General features: G+C 36.9%; 1 protein-coding gene across 2 annotated transcripts in view; it reads left to right on the top strand.

Annotated features, from left to right (window-relative positions):
• LOC308684503 (uncharacterized protein) overlaps positions 1–17,908 on the top strand; it is a 61,335-nt gene extending 43,427 nt beyond the window's left edge. Inside the window, exons 9-13 of one of the 2 annotated variants that reach the window (XM_081355748.1) lie at positions 9,244–9,288; positions 11,784–11,915; positions 12,172–12,198; positions 12,333–12,376; positions 16,205–17,908. In XM_081355748.1, the coding sequence (XP_081211874.1) occupies positions 9,244–9,288; positions 11,784–11,915; positions 12,172–12,198; positions 12,333–12,376; positions 16,205–16,214 (258 nt within the window). In that variant the 3' untranslated portion in view covers positions 16,215–17,908. Of the gene's footprint in view, positions 1–9,243; positions 9,289–11,783; positions 11,916–12,171; positions 12,219–12,332; positions 12,377–16,204 lie in introns of both variants that reach the window. The other variant, XM_081355747.1, reaches the window with a different exon arrangement.
• Positions 17,909–18,157: the final 249 nt, after the last annotated feature.

The raw sequence follows: 18,157 nt of genomic DNA, 5'->3' as shown, positions 1-18,157 counted from the left end.
CTCTTCAATATCACGCACTAATGCAATCAATACATCTAGCCTAAATCGTTCATGACATTCTTTTAACTATAAGCAACCCAATTTGTCTAGATATGTAATATTATTTCCTTTGTATAATGAGCTTGTCTTTGTTTTAAATTATATTGTATTTTTATTGTGAGTGCATGTGAACTGCTGCACAGTCGTGTGATTTAGTCAGCTTGATTAACATTATTACAATGTATTCCTATTTAACACAAATGCTCTTTGCTAATTATAGAAACTATAAGCAAAATTGAAAAGTTTGATCGATTTGAGCAACCATAAACGACGCAAAACATAGGCATTTTGAGTTTGTTATAGTGCTTCCTAAATGTAGCACAACACTTCCTGCCCTCCATCTGCATTTCGCGCCATGGCAACGCAGTGACGTGACGTCATATGCAAACAAGCTATTAAAGTTGTATATTATTTCCATGAGGATAAAGATGTTTATGTCAGTGAGTAGTCAGTGTGAAACAAAGCAAAAGGCGATACATGTATGAATGATCAAATTAAAATTGTTCACCCAAACATCTAAATTTTCACATCACTTTTTTTTTGCAAAATGCAGTACAGGTGGAACTGTAAAATTGAAATGCTTACCCTCTTGCATTTGACAGTTTAATTTTCGCAAACGCCTTATCTCCTTTTCCTTGGTTTTTCAGCCTCTCCTCAAGCTCCTTTACATCATTTTTGTAGTCTCTCTATCAGTGTAGAAAGAGGAGAGGTATACAAGAGAAAGAAAATAGAGAAAGCCACTTGAAGTGCTGAAGAACTTTCTAGAATCTTGTAATTGGGCAATTCCACGCAAAACTGTCACATCCATAACGCCAGCACAATGCCATTGTATTTAGTTGGCGTTATGGATGTGACAGTTTTGCGTGGAATTGCCCAATTATGGGCAAAAGGGCATGTTACAGTCTCATGTTGCTTTAGATGGCTAAACTATGTCTTTTCCTCACAGATGTCACTGAACTCACAAACTGAACAACTGAATGTAGAAAACTCTCTTGCTTTTTTTTCCAGAGTGAAATCTTGCCAGATGAGTCTTTAACGCACCTTTGGTTTTGAATGTATGTAAATGCAGTGAAGTGTTCTGGTCACGTGCCAGTGTTTCAGTAGATCTTGCTGTAGGAGAATTGACTGGCTTTTTGTCAGAAAACTTGCAATGACGACAGAGCATCACTTTGGCCACACCCTGATGGAGAAATAAAAGTACAATTGATCACAAAAAATAAAAGTACAATTGATCACAAAATAATAATAATAATAATTTGACACTTATAAAATAATTTAACATAACTATATTAGTTAGGCCTGTTTCCTTAAATTTGTGATGAAACCGGAGTTGCAACCAATTTTCCTTCTGTTATTTAATGAGCTTCCTCACCTCACCTGTGTTTCCCACTTCTCTGGCAGCAGCTTTCTTCAGAAATGTTGACATTTTGGAGCTTTCCTCTGTTGTAGAGGGATTATTTGTGTTGCTGCTGAAATCACAGAACAATTTTTATCAATATTTGTTTCAGCAATTTTTAAGCACTCCATGTAAGTGACGTCACCGATTAACAGTACGTTTACGTTAAATAAATTAGCTCACGTCCAAGCAAAATCTTTACAAAACTATCAAAACCTCTCATCTACACATAAGATGTGATTAAAGGCCCAAACTTTCATAAACAAAAGCTCAAGCTATAAAGTTAGCCTACCTCTTCTGAAAACGGTTGAGATAATAACGGACTTTTTCGAAGACACTAAACCATTTCTATAAAGTAAATATTCAACAGAAGCGTGTCAATTACAAGTAAGATAAGTGTCAAGAACAGTTGTGTGTATTATTTGTGTGATTTTAGAGGCTAAACTCACCTGAAAGCAGTGAAAACAACAGCGAGAGACTGAGGCTGAGTCCCAATTCGCCTACTTATACTACGACCTAAAAGTATGTACTTTTTTTGTGAGGAAAAAGTACATACTTTTGAGTGTGTAGCAAAAAAGTATGCACGTTCTGGGACATACTTCGATGACGTCATGCAACGTGAACGAGAACGTGGTTGCTTAGTTACGCACACCATGACTGTTAACAAAACATTTTACATTTCATTCATTCTTATGTCATATATAAATGTATTTACTATTCCCATCTTTTTTTCCAAAATACATTTACAATGTGTCCTACCCATGCGCGTAATTTGCACGGGGGTTACGGGGGTCATGACCCCCTCAAAAATCAGATCCAGCTAATATAACCCCCTCAATATCATCACATCATTCAGATTAAAATAAATATGAAATATTCCGAATTAATACTTTTGTTCGTTTTCTTTATTAATTTCATTTGCCAGCAAGAAAGATAGTATCATATTTAAAAAAAATCTGTAATGTACCCCCGCCCACCGCACCGACTACTTGGTATTACCCAACCCGCTTTCTCTACCAAGTTTGTTTAACTATTTTGCGCAGTCGCTGGGATGAATGGTTGGAGAGCATGCTAACGGATGGAAAGATGAAAAGGACACTGAAAGGCAGCCAGACAACGATTTTTCATTGTTGGTCAACACCAGACAAAAAGAGGAAAAATCCTGACCAAACGGAGGTACCCCCTATATTAGCTCAGCGTTTCTCAAAGTGTGGGGCGCGGGCGCGGACCACTGGTGGGGAATAGAGCCATGACAAGTGGGGCGCGACAAACAGGATTTGTGCCCAACTTTTTAATTCCTTTATTTATTGACCATACACTCAAAACAAAACAAAGACACGTTTAAATGTAAGCCTTACTTAACCTTTACACACGTAATTTTAAAAGTTTTTCAAGGCGACCGTTATTGATCGTAGTATCACTTTATGGTTACCATGGAGACGCGTCATTCATTGCTTGTCACACCGCAGCCACAATAGCGCTGAATGACTGATGATCTGCTTTTATTTCCTTTTTTATTCAACATTTCACAAATTTGTTAGCTATAGCAGGATATACAGTGTGTGCAGAATTATTAGGCATGTTGATTTTCTGATCATATTTTATTTCCAGGAACATTTTGCCAATTCCAAACCATATTAATCTTAATAACTACTATTAATTTTGTATTTAATCATGTATAAGTGATATATAATTGTTCATGAAGGCTGGAAATGAAAAATGTCTTATTTTCAGGTGTGCAGAATTATTAGGCAAGTTTTCTTTTACAGATAAAATAAGCCAAAAAAGAGATTTAACAAAGACTGAAAAGTCAAAAATATTAAATCCCCATGAGAAGAATGCAATACTAATGCAATACTAGAGATTGCAGTTAAGGCATGACCATTGGACAGTGAAATGCTCATTGGGTCAGCAGGGTCAGACAAATACAGGTGGAGAAGAAAAAACACATGTTAACTGCAAAAGAATGAAGAATTAAGGTGAAGAATTAAGTGTGAAACCATCAGGAACCCTTTAGTCTTCAGCGCCATCATTTTCCAGAACTGCAACCTACCTGGAGTCTCCAGAAGAGCAAGGTGTCAGGGTCTCAGAGACTTGGGTTAGGCAAAGAATCCTAAAAAATGACCCCCTCTTAATAAGAATCACAAGCTGAAGAGTAGTAAAATACATGAAGACTGTTTTTTTATAGGCTTTATAGACAGACAGATTGAGAGAGACTCTTGAAGGACCAGCACCAGATCCTCTTCTACCAGTGTTTGAAGAATTCATCTTCCACAATACGTTTTAATACGTTTTGTGATTTTTTTTTTAGTCCATCTCCTACCCTGAAGTCCGTTTTGCAGAGATGGACTAAAAATTAACTCCCAAAACGTATTAAAACGTATTCTGGAAGATGAATTCTTCAAACAGTGGTAGAAGAGGACGTGGTGCTGGTCCTTCAAGAGTCTCTCTCAATCTGTCTGTCTATAAAGCCTATAAAAAAACAGTCTTCATGTATTTTACTACTCTTCAGCTTGTGATTCTTATTAAGAGGGGGTCATTTTTTAGGATTCTTTGCCTAACCCAAGTCTCTGAGATCCTGACACCTTGCTCTTCTGGAGACTCCAGGTAGGTTGCAGTTCTGGAAAATGGTGGCGCTGAAGACTAAAGGGTTCCCGATGGTTTTCACACTTAATTCTTCACCTTAATTCTTCATTCTTTTGCAGTTAACATGTGTCTTTTCTTCTCCACCTGTATTTGTCTGACCCTGCTGACCCAATGAGCATTTCACTGTCCAATGGTCATGCCTTAACTGTAATCTCTAGTATTGCATTAGTTTTGCATTCTTCTCATGGGCATTTAATATTTTTGACTTTTCAGTCTTTGTTAAATCTCTTTTTTGGCTTATTTTATCTGTAAAAGAAAACTTGCCTAATAATTCTGCACACCTGAAAATAAGACATTTTTCATTTCCAGCCTTCATGAACAATTATATATCACTTATACATGATTAAATACAAAATTAATAGTAGTTATTAAGATTAATATGGTTTGGAATTGGCAAAATGTTCCTGGAAATAAAATATGATCAGAAAATCAACGTGCCTAATAATTCTGCACACACTGTATATGATATTCCGATTGTCAAATATGTGCAAGTGGATGTGTTTTGTTGTTCAAACACCTTTATAACGATCGCGTTAGTTGAGCTGTATGCGCAACGTATTTTAGGTAACGTTATCTTATTAAAATACCTAAAAAAAAAATACGTACATTATTAGGAATTTACCACCTCCGGCTCAATTTGATATTATTATTATTTAATTTTTTTATTATTATTATTATTTAGTTCTTTTTGCATGGAGTTTGCAAAGTGACAAAATGAATCAAAGCACAACTAAGTTAGCTGCTAACGTTAGTCCACACTTGTATTTTCCCAGTTTCTGAATTTGATGTTATCAGAGGCTAAATGCAAACACACATTTTTTTTTTTTTATCTACTTTTGAGTCTTATTTCATGCAAAGTGATAATATAATTGCACTTTCATTTTCTCTATTTGAAAGTTTTTAATGCTGTTATTTGATGTAAAGTTTTTAAAATGTGATGTTAATAAAATACATTTTAAGAGTTAAACTTAAAGCCTATTTTATTAACATTTTGTTGGGGTGATTGGGGACAGGTGGGGCTCGGAACCCTTTCCTACCTCCGAAGTGGGGAATGGCAGAGAAAGTTTGAGAAACACTTAATTTAACTACTGTGTCATTATGGCATACATAGTCAAGTGAACAGCTGCATTTACATTAAGTAGCCTAAATCAGTAAAAGTATCACAATGTATTTCTAATACAGGAATAATACAAATTAGCATGTTACCTTTTACACAAGAAAATTATTCAATAAATAAATAAATTAATAAATATGCCGCGAGTTTAACCCCCCCAATGGTAGACCCAAAGTTACGCCCTTGGTCCTACCAAATTGAGGAGTGAAGCAGGCTGTCGTCGTAGATCAACCAAACGCAGGTCGTTTGTGAGGCGGCTGGTTCTGACGTTCATGTGCAATGTGTGTAACGAAAGCTAAAATATTTAAAGTTTATAGTATAACTATTGTTTAACGTATTTTATACTTATGTATAATACTCAAAAATACCCCGATGAAAATGAACCATGCTTTTACTATAGTAAAAGTGTAGTAACCATATTTCTTTGGTTGGATTGATAAAATTAATATTTGTACAGCCACAGTATTACTACAAATAAGTCAGTGTGGTTAAACTATGGTTAGTGTAGTAAAAGGTGTTTATTTTCATTAGAGTTTATAGTAAGGTAACTTATCTAAGACAGAAACATCAGAAGAAATACATAAAAAAAAGACACTTGCATGACACTGTACTTTTTATTTCATCGGACCCTACAAGATAAACACGGTACTTTTTGGCACAACATAACCCCATTAGTATTACGAGGCAATAAAATATAACTTTAATAAGGGTTAAACATTTGAATTCTTACACTTAAAAACTGAGGGCGAATCTCCGCGGCTGCATCCGGCTTCCATGTTTACATCACCATAGATACCACCATCACCACAAAGCTTCTCCCTCCCGCACGCAATGGGTTGTGGGCAATATTAGCCGTTAGAGTGTGCATTGATCTGCACTTCGAATTCTAACCGGAAATAGTAGACCATCCGGGTATCTTTGGAATACTCTTTTCAACATACTACGATTTGGGACGTACTAATTCTTGTTTCGCATACTATTTAGGACGGATAGTATGCGAATTGGGACTCAGCATGAGTTTTGCTGACAGTTGCAGTAAACGGTTGCCGTTTCCATGGCAACTCATCTCCGCTCCAGTGTTTGAACTTGAAGGCGGCTCGAGTGTTCACGCGCACGCACATTAACCCTCTGGTGTCCTTCGGACCAAATGGTCCCAAAATGTTTAAATAAAAAAATGTATAAAATCATAGCTTCATCGGAATGGTCCGAAATTTGGTGACTTTGTTGGTACTTGGTATATGAACACCCAAAAAAATTGGTGACAGGATTTGAATAGTCTAAGTGGTTGTAAAAAAAAATAGTCACACTCAAGGTCTTCGGGACCAAATGGTCCGCCATAGGAAATGAATGGGAAATTGGCAAAAATGTGAAAATACAGAGTTTGTACGCACAAAAAAATCTACAAATCAGCCAAGATCCAGAAAAAAGCACACAACAGTGAAGGGGTGAATCTATAAAACATCAAGAGTGCAAAACAGACACATCCACACACACACACACACACACACACACACACACACACAAACACACTTTTATACACATACACACTAATAAATTCAGATTACAAAAATCTGTTTTGAATTTTTAAAAATCACAGCTTCATCGGAATGTTACGAAACTAGGTGACTTTTATGGTATTAGGTATGTGAACACACAAAAAATATTGAGGTCATGATCCAAGCATGCTAAGTGGTCGTCACACTTCTGCTCTTTGGTCAAAAATGACCCCCATAGGAAATTAATGGGAAATTGTCAAAAAAATGAAAACACAAAGTTTTTTCGTGCATACAATCTACAAATCAGCCAGGATGCAGAAAAAAGGACTCAACAGTGAAGGGGTGAATCTCTAAAACATCAAGAGTGCAAAACAGACTAAATCTGTTCAGGCAAAATCACTAGAATTCGCAAGCCTTTCTACAGAGAGCTGTAAATCCACTAGTGGTAAAAACGTGCTATTGCGTGATAAAAATGCTCAGTGTGTCCACCAGTTGGCGCCCATCTCATTTCAAAAATTGCTTTCATGAGGCCTAGGCTTGACTCTAAAATGAAATACAGCTTTAATAAAAATAAAATAAAAATTATATATATATAAAAAAATTCTATTATATTCAATGGGAAAAAATGGGTCATAATTATTGCATAAATATTAATTATAAATCATAAAATTTTCTCAAAACACCAAAAAAGAAAAGAAAAAATATTATAAAAAAAAAATATGATGATTTTTTTTTATAAATATTATTCCCACCCTCCCGGACCATTTGGTCCCGAAGGTCCTGAGTGTGACTCTGAAATGAAGAACACCAGAGGGTAACGCGTCAAAGTCACACAGCATTTACAAACATAAACATCTAGAATAAGAACCTTACTGAATAAAAATCTCATTATTAAATCATGAATTTAAAACTCATTTTGAAGTTCTATGACCCATTCATAGGTGCAAATTACCACTACTGCACGTGATAGTATTAGTGGGACAATTGTGGCTTTTTTATAATTTCAATTTTTTTTATTGTTGTTTTTACGAACCCCATATTTCATTTGAACGCGTGCTAAAAATGCTCATAGGCAGTTTTTTTTTATACCACCAGCTTTTGATATTGCTACAGCTATTAGGTCAGTTTCACCATTTTTTTTTTTTTGCTTTCAGATTCTTTTTAACTGTAAAAAATAAATTAAAACAAATATACATTTATAAATTAAAGATGTCCTGAAAGCGCTCAGAAACACGTGGACCGACTATCGGCTTGCCACTGGTGTGCCGACGGTCAGGGTTGCCAGATTGGGCGGTTTTGCAATCTATTTTGCGGGCAAAAATGGGTTTGGGCGGGTGGATAAAAGTTGGGCTGGTTTCGGATCAGTTCGGCGGGTTTTTGTTCCCGAAACACCGGCACTTCAGATCCTTATTCCTGCGACCCAATGTTCAGCAGGCAGCAGTCTCACTCACTCACACACGCACACACACACACACACACTACAACTCTGGCTGAACCTCACAACACTCCCTCCCACTACCTTAAAGTGACGCACGCACGCCAACACAGATTTGAATGTTGCGATATGATTTTGTCAAAGGTTTAATAGACCTAGAAATGAAGAAGAACGCGCGCGAGTGTTTGAATCGAGATCACAGACTTTTAAAGAATGGTGCAGCTCTGTAACGACACATTTCATCCTCTGTTGAAACGAAAGTGGCTATAACTTCGGTCAACCTCATCTATAAGCAAGGGCAAAAAAAAAAAAAAAAGCAATTTAATTTGAATTAATATCTGTAATAAAAAAAATCGATTTTAAAGTCACTAAAAAAATATTTTTTTTTTCTCCAAGCCCTAATATGCATGTTTTATTGCCATTTGAAATAACTGAAATGTTAAAGTGGATTATTTTTTATGTCCATATATCCACTGTTACTGAATGCTTTTTTTCCAAGTGACTTTTATTGACAATAAAGAGACTCATCGATAAGTTGATCGCATTATTTTCCGTAACGTAAGCTTATAGTTTAGTAGAATAGTCTGATTGAGGTCAGTAGCCTACTTTTGCGTTCATCTGATTGAATATTGTTTCTAAAATTGGATAGGCTAAGTCGAAAAATGGGTCATTTTAAAGCTTGTTAATGATTTTAATGTGTTTAAACGAGAAACAAGCCACACAAAAAATTGGGCGGTTTTTTGGGCGGTTTTTGACGAGGTTTTGGGCTGGAAAACCTTGCTGGCACCTGGCAACCCTGCCGACGGTGGCCCAGCCGCGGAAAACCGCTGGTGGCGTGCCACCCAAAAAACGCTGGCAGACCGACGGGATTTTCAGATTGCTCGGGTTGCCGATGGAGTGCCGCCAGAGGTCCGACCATGTCAAACTGCTGACTTTGTGCCGCCCAAAAAACGCTGGTGGACCGCCAGGTCATTGTTAGCTGGGATGATTCACATGTTAAAAATTAACGTGTTTTCCACATGTGCCACATGCTCCATTATGTTCACATGTGGTGACACGTTGTTCACATGTGGTGAAACGTTGTGATAACGTGAAATTCATGTGTTTTTTCTGTAAGGTGAGAACGAGTGTTCGTTCGACGTTGAAAGCAAGTTCGCGAAAGGTTGGTATCTCTATCTCGTGAACACCTTTACACAATCACACATTAAAAAGTGGTATAAAAATATTTTAAATTCTGAATATAATTTTGTCAGTGTGTTATTGTCGACCCGAGAAGCGATTGCGCCTTCTTTAGAAATTTAACTAGTCGCAAGTTTGAGGTAAAATGCACTTTTTGGTTGTGGTTGTCGATGTCAAAACACTATATAAGCTGTGATTCAAATATTAAATAATGTTATGTCATTATGTCTTTTTGAATCTTTTTGAATCTTGCCCCTGACAAATAACCCAAATTACAAAAAAAGACTAAAACTAATAAGGTTAGGTTTGAACAAAGCAAACGAGGAACAAAATAAAAAAATATTTTGAGTTGTTTATTATTATTTAAAGAGTTAAGTATCTTTAAATCTGTTTTGTTCCAATGATTCTCACGTACAGTAGCCTAATTGGTTAAAATCAGTCTGTTGACGTGTGTCCAGTTATTAATGGACTGATGATTCATCTGAAGGGGTTGTTTCGCCTCATATTATGTCTGTTGTGATGCATTCATAATAAATTCATGCTGCTGTTTATGCTTCATTTGTTGTTTGCTCATCTGGATATAATTGTATATATGTATGTAGCCTACATATGTTCGTTTAGTTTAATTGGGTTAGGGTGCCGTCGAAAAAAAAACACTACAAAAGGGTGCCATGCTTTCAAAAAGTTTGGGAACCACTGTACTAGAGTACATGTACTCTGATAATCTTCACTGTAATAAAATGAAATATTTATTTATATTTATATATGATCATATATTGCCTGAACCATTAATATGTTTCATATTTTTAAAATGTAAATGAAAAGAGGCAGGGTTGAGTTTTATATTTAGTTTTGTTATAAATATATGCATGCAGTGAAGATAGCCTAATCAATGTACGCGTTACCTAAACCACATTTGTGGCTATTAAGCCGGAGGAACCTTTTCACAGTTCCTAGAACTATTGGTGGAAATACCCAGATTTTGGCGTGTTCGCACCGCAGGAACTAGGAACGATTTTAGTTTTAGGAACTCCTTTGAGGAACTGATTTACTCCTAATTCAGAGTCGGGACTGAACCAGCTCTATAGGATCTATCCGTGACGGTAGTGTTCGCTGATTGGCTGAACGCACGCGAAACACCAGCACACGCCATTTAAAAAGCTGTGTTTTATAGCAGATTATAGCCTATATATTTACTCCAGAAACTAACTCTATGAACATGGAAAACAGTGATAGATGAGCCTCTTAACCTTTACGCTGAGGAGAACATCCATTGCGACTTTGAAGGGACCAAACCAAACATGAATTGTGCTCAGCAACACTGGACATCAACCACACGGCATACACTAATATCCTTTCATTTACTGTCTATCTATGTATAACAGTTATATATAATAACGTATTAGACAGGACTATTAGATCGTAAACTAATGAACACAGAGAATGCGGGCTCTATGAGCTCAGGCTCTGCCGTTCTCAGCGCCATCAAAATAAGTCACAACAAGAAGCGCGGCTTACGTCCCTTCAGAGTTCCTACTGGCGGTGCGAATGCCACCAGGAAAACGTTCCTAGGGGAACCCTAAAACTACCCAGTGCGAAAGCCCCTAATGTTGCCTAAAATATAACTGGAGTAGACAGAGCGAGCTCAGTGACGTTATCAAGAACGCTGCTTTACCATTTGTCCTCCCACCCTTGGGAGTTCTTTCTCTTAAGTCAAACTTGACAAATCCAAACAACCAATGACGCAAGTAAGAAATGTACATACTTGGTATTGGGAAATGCCCAGAGTAAGCTACTTAACTGGAGCAGAAACATGTTGGTGTAAGGGTGGAATTCCTGCAGTGGTTCAAGCTGCAAGAACTGCCGAATGACTAAATTACGTTATTGGCAAGATGGTTGAAAACTGCACATTTCTTGTCTATTACCACCCACTGCCACGTATACCAACGACGGAAATAAGTGCAGTTACAATAGCTTAATATTTGTGGGAGAGCATTGCTATAGATAGTGACGATATTGTATTGCAATATGTAGCACTTCAAAGTCAATACCAAAACAAAACTAGTTAGTACATTAGTTGCAATTGAAAGATTTGAGAAATGCCCAGAGTAAGCTACTTAACTGGAGCAGAAACATGTGGGTTATTATTCAGAAACCATGGAAACTAATAATGAACAAGAATACAGGTAAAACGGAACCAATGGAACTGTATACGAAAACAATGAAAAATACGCAAATTAAAACAAAACACAATGAAATGAAACAGACTCGTAACACTATGATTTCCAATTCATTATATAATAGAAGGAGAGGGATTGTGAATCCATCCTCTTCAGCAGTTACTGAGACCTGTCTGACTTTATAATTAAACCCATTACAGTTTTTTTAACCAAAGCAGACAATAAAAAAGCTGTAATATTACATAAAATTTGACACAGTTGCATTATTTTTGACTGAGTTCCTCCTGTTGTATTGCAGGTTTCCTCCCACACGTATGAACTCTATGCCATTATAAACCATTATGGCTCATATCATGGTGGACACTATGATGCAGACATCAAATGTGAAGATGGAAACTGGCGTCGATTTGATGACTGCAGTGTATCAGAGGTATTTATACATTATATATATATATAAGTTATGCACAAGCTTTGTTTTGTCAAGTATCCAGTCAAGTATTAGTCTGTCATATTTCTTAACCCCTGAAGTGTTCACCCCACATTCATCACTATTTCAAAATAAAAGTCTGAACATGCCTTAGGAGTATGAACATATTCTTGTTGCAAACTGATTGTTAGGTCTCCTGTAATTTATTTTGAAAATCAGTATATAATTACTCACATCTCATGTTATTTTTTGCTCAAAGATATCCTTGAACGACGTCTTCAGAAACGTGAGCTCCAAAGACCAAGGGTATCAGTTTTATATTCTGATCACTGCAGCTTCTGAGACTTTTGTTATTGACAGATATTAATGTTTCTGTGAGTTCATATCTGATCGGATCTTAAAATGTGTGTTTCTTCACAGGAGTTCAGAAGCCTATTTACTGATGTACAGACACAGAAAGTAATGTGAGTATCACAGTATTTCATGATTTCAGTGAGAGAAGGTCAGTGTCAGCATGATGATCTGCAATGTTCTGTCAGTAACTCAATCATAGTTATACGCCATCATGACTGCACAGATGAAGAGCTCACAGTTACTGTGTAAACATGGGAAACACAGTAACTAAGAGATGACAGTTGTGACAGTCAGCATTGTGGTTGTACATATGGCTTTTTATTTTTTATTACTTGTTATTAGGGATGTGCTGATATTATTATATTATTATTATATTTCTTGTCGAGGTGAAAAGCTGTCTCACAATACAAGCATGATGGTGTTGAGTTTGTGGCAAAACCTTTTACGGTCCTTGCATTATATCATTCTGTCTTTTAGTCAAGTGAGCTTTATTGCCATTCTGCTATAGAGACATTCAGTGGAATGAAATGTAATGCCTCGCAGGATCACGGCTACATATTTAACAAATATAAACATAAACAGTAGAAGTATAACTTAAACAAGTATAAACCTACATATACATGTAGCTACCTACTGAAGTAATCTAACATACATACATATATATACAGTTTTGTTCAAAATAATAGCAGTCCAACATCCCTAACCAGATCAATCACTGTCTTCGGTATAAATTATATTTCCACATGGCAAAAAAATGACTAGTAGGTGTAGTAGAGTAATAGAAAAACAACAGACCCAACAGTCATGACATGCTGCTGATTCTGTGTAACTGAATCATTGAAAGGGGCACATTATAAAATAATAGCAGTGTGGAGTTCAATTAGAGAGGTTATTCATTCTGTGAAAAAACTATTGTCAATAAGTGTCCCTTATTTAGGGACGAAGGCAGTACTGTACTGTACATGGGGGTTATTGTGCATTTCACTCTGAAAATCTGAATAAAATGGGCTGTTCCAGACATTGTTCAGAAGAACAGTGTACTTTGATAAAGTTGATTGGAGAGGGGAACATATATAAAGAAGTGCAGAAAATGCTAGGCTGCTCCGCTAAAATGATATCAAATCCTTTAAATTGGCAACCAAAACCAGAAAGACGTGGAAGATAACGGAAAATTACCATTCGAATGAATCGAAGAATAGCCAAATGGCAAAGACTCATCAATGATCATCTCCAGGGGTGATCAAAGAAGATCTAGAGTTATCCGTGAGTACTGGAACAATTAGATGACGCCTCTGTGAAGCCAAGCTATCGGCAAGATGTCCCCGCAAAGTCCCATTGTTGAAAAAACGACAGGCGCTGAAGAGTGTACAATTTGCCAAAGAACACATAGACTGGCCTAAAGAGAAATGGCGTAACGACGAAATGGTGCCCAACCCTGCTCCTGCCGATCGACTGTCCTGCACAGTTTATCTCCAACCCTAATCAAACACACCTGAAGCAACCAATTAACGTCTTCAGGATTGCTTGAAAATTAAAGGCAGGTGTGTTTGATTAGGGTTGGAGATGAACTGTGCAGGACAGTCGATCGGCAAGAGCAGGGTTGGCGTGGGCACAAATAAACTGATGTGGATTTTAAATTATTTTATTAACTTGAAATACGGGCATATTTTTGTAGATGTGTTCCTAAAAATGTGCATATATTTTTACTTTTGCACGTGATTGTTTTAAACCCGTGTTTAGACCCGTGTTTCCCCCGTGTCCGACCCGACCCGCACCCGTGAGTCACACAAGTCCACACAGTAAAAATTAGATTTTTTGATTCACCATTGCGGTTAATTTTTCAGAAGGAACAGAATTAAAAGAACTAAAGGTCACTAAAGAGGCGTTTTCATCCGAGAAACGCTGTGATTGGTGGATAAGCTATGGAGCAGGTGATATCTATGGGTGATACTACTTGACTGACAGCGACATAACCAATCACAGTGTGACAGACGCTTCACACAGCACCAACTGCAATGATTCATTTTAAATGAATGTAGTCAGAGCGTTAGCCTACTGGCAGTCTGGCACACGTGGGTGCTCGGTATTTTCCTACGGTATCGGCGCCTATGCCAGTAATTAAAATAAATGAAAAACAGACAAACAATCTTCCGGTATTGCATTTAAAAGTATTGCACTATTTTATTGATTCTGTGGCTAACATAGCGAACTGTTTTACACCAGAGAACATATACACTCCGACAATAGACAAAAGTCAATTAGTTTTTAGTTTAATTAACATCACAGAATCAGAGGTATCACAGACCATTAAATCACTCAAACCATCAAAATGTAAAGATATTTTTGATATGGATACGGTAATGCTCAAGGCACTAAGTACATCAATCATATCCCCCATCACCAAAATAATCAACATGTCTATTTCACAAAATATCTTCCCAAGCGTGTGAAAACCAGCTGTTGTTGCTCCAGTTTTCAAAAGTGGAGATCCTCATTCCATGTCAAACTACAGACCCATCAGCATATTGCCTACAGTGTCTAAGATTGCAGAGAAACTAATAGCAAAACAAATTATTAACCATCTAAATTCCACACCCTTTGCCCTCCACCCTATGAAGTTCGGCTTCAGAGCCAATTACTCCACCGAGACTGCGACTTGCTTCTTTACTGAAAACATCAGGGCTCTGTTGGACCGATTTGGGGTTGTTGGTGCGGTGTTCCTGGATCTCAGGAAGGCTTTTGACACTGTTAATTATACAATTATGCTGGCAAAACTATGCAGTTTTAACTTTTCCTCAGATGTGCTTAAATGGATTGAGTCTTACCTCACTGACCGTCTCCAACATGTCAGAGTCCAGTCTTTTAAATCAGCCGCTCTTAGTCTGTCCAGCGGTCTTCCTCAAGGATCTATTTTAGGGCCTCTATTGTTCTCACTTTATATAAATGACCTTCCGTCCGTCTGTCCTGATGTCTCTATGTCTCTACAGCTTGGTTGAAACACTCCTGCCTACAGCTGAATACATCAAAACAGTAGCAATGTTTTTCACAAAGTCCCACAAAAACTTTAGTGTTGAGCCAGATATTTTCGTTTCTGGGAAAAGGCTGCAGATCGTGTCAGAATACAAATATCTGGGGGTTTTGATTGATTCAAAGTTGTCGTTTACATCGCATGTAAAAAGGGTCTGTAATCGCATCAAATTTAACCTCAAGAATTTTAGATACATTCGCCATCAAATGTCCACACAGGCAGCAAATGCACATGCACTCTATGATCTTATCACATATCACTTACTGTCTACCCATCTGGTCACGCTGGTGTTACATCTCTGAAACCTCTGCAGTCACTTTACAAACGATCTGTTAAAATTCTGGATAAGAAACCAATTATTTCTCATCATTGTCCAATATTACAAAAACATAGATTACTCAGCTGGGAAAACATGGTCAAATACTCAAATCTATGTCTTCTATACAAAATTATTAATGGTTTATCATCTCCTCCACTCCACCAGTTTGTTAACATCCGTACAGCTGATCACAGCAGAACCAGACGTGCAGCGAGGGGAGATTGTGTCATTCCCTTTAGAAAAAGTGTATTTGGTCATACTTCTTTTTCTGTTCGAGCTGCTACTGAATGGAACCGCATTCCCTTAATCATCAGAAATCTAAACACATATTGTACATTTAAGAACCATTTAAAGAAATGAATTTCAGATCTGTCAACATTAACACATCTCTAGACCTGCTCTATCCACTGCTGGCTTCTTGCCTTGTGTGTGTGTGTGTGTGTGTGTGTGTGTATATGTCATGTTTTTGTCAGATGTTTGTTTGATTGTTGGTTTGTTGTATTTCGACTGTATTTTTGAACATAATAGGATTTCTTACTAAATGCATTGTACAATTTTTTTATTTTTATATGTCATTTTACTCTCTTTTAGGGTGACTTGACATCTGTCCGGGACTGCAGATGAAAAATAGCCTTCTGGCTAACTCTGGCATATTGGCAGAAATGTTTATTAATATGCACTGTCCCTGTAATAATAAAATAATAAATAAATAATTCGGGAGTTGACATCGGGTGCACGAACACAAGAGTGCACCAGATTGGGCCAGGACTGGATGAGCTAGACGACTTCCTGTAAAAAGTCCTGGTGGAGGAGTAAGGAAGAGGGTGCCTTGTTATTCTTGTTTTTTCTTTCTTTTTACTTTACTATTATTGGGTTTAACAATTTGACACTGTTTTTGATAGAGAGGGAGGTAGCCACACTTTGTATTTTATTTTTGGGGTAAAATTAGAATTGTTTCTTTGACTTTTATAAAGGACCCCTTCCTGAGTGTTTCTTTTTTTACACTTATAATCCTACTGAGAATATTTTTACATATAATCACACTAACTGTCACAAATATGAATATGTGAATGAGAGGTAATGCAACCAGATATAAAGGGAAAAGATAAGAATGTTTTTACTATTTTTATCACTTACTAATCATTTTACTCTTATAACAGAGTTCTTTTAATATTCTAAAGTTTTTATGAATCATAAGTGAGGTACATGCATTAGACTACTGGGAGATATTTCCACCGGGTAAAAAGAGAAATGAATTACAAGCGCGGTCGCCAATTGCCGGACCAGCAAGGGCAGACTCAACTGGTGGTTTAAAAACCCGCTGTCTGCCCCAACACCAGATAGTGCCCAGGGCACCTCTGGCAGCGATGGAGCGACCCAGTGTTGTGTGAAACATGCAATTTGTTCTTTTATGCCTCATAATATATAGGCTTCTAATAGGGTATTAAGTATAATTGTAACGTTGTGTAAGAAAAGTGTTGTATAAGAAAAACACTGTATAAGGTTTTTATAAGAAACCTTATTATATGGAAACAATGTAAAAGGTTTTTATAAGAAACCTTATTGTTAAGAAAAACACTGTAAAGAGTTTTTATAAGAAACCCTTGAATCTGGTTCATTAGAAAAGACACTGAGACTTGGTTTTATAAACATGTTTATTAAGAAATTGTCATTAAGAAAAGACACCACAACTGTTGTTTGTAAAGTCATTTATTGAGAAGATGGTTTATAAAGAGACACTGCAATTGGTGATGTAAAGTCATTTATTGAGAAGATGGTTTATAAAGAAAAACAGACCACACTGAATGTTGTAAGCATTTATTAAGCATATGGCAGAGTAGAGAGGAATTGAAAATGTATTAGAAAGAGCTTTACCAAAGAAAGAAGAAAAATGCAATCATTACCGTCTAGGTGTTGCGGACGAGACACAGAAGATACAGCGATGAAGAAAAGGTCCAGAAGAAGGAGGACGGAGAGACAAAGGCTTTATAACCAAGTCCTAGGGGGTTTCCAGGAGAGGATGACCAATGAACAAGTTATAGGGAGTTTCCAGGAGGAGATTTCTGAAGATGTCCAAAAATTGATGGACTTCAAAAGAGCTGGAATGACATGTCCAGTCAGACGCTGATTCACCAGGACGTCTCCGGTGTGAGATGCCTTGCCATTGCGCCTCATGAAGATGAAAGCTTGTAAATTATTTGGTTTTGATTTACTTTTATTTTTATTTTATATATTAGTACCGTTTATGTAAACTAGTTAACCTGTATTTAATAAACAATACATATAATTGAAAGTAAGAAGCTCGCCTGCCTTAAGTCTCTGTTTTACAAAATATTGAGCTGAACTAAACCACGGAGCAGTCTTTCGACTGAATTGTAAGTATGGAAATTTATATACTTATTGTTTAGAACGAATTCGACTGACTTTACCTAACCTGAGAATAAACAAAATAAGGTAGAAGGTGTCTATATTTAAGACCCAAACAAGGGGTTAAATTAAGCACCATAAAACACCAGATAGCACTCCAGGCCACCGGAAGCGCCT

This window comes from Scardinius erythrophthalmus (assembly GCF_964197995.2).
Source record: "Scardinius erythrophthalmus genome assembly, chromosome: 24".
Lineage (NCBI taxonomy): Eukaryota > Metazoa > Chordata > Actinopteri > Cypriniformes > Leuciscidae > Scardinius > Scardinius erythrophthalmus.
This window is presented reverse-complemented; position numbering and strand designations above follow the sequence as displayed.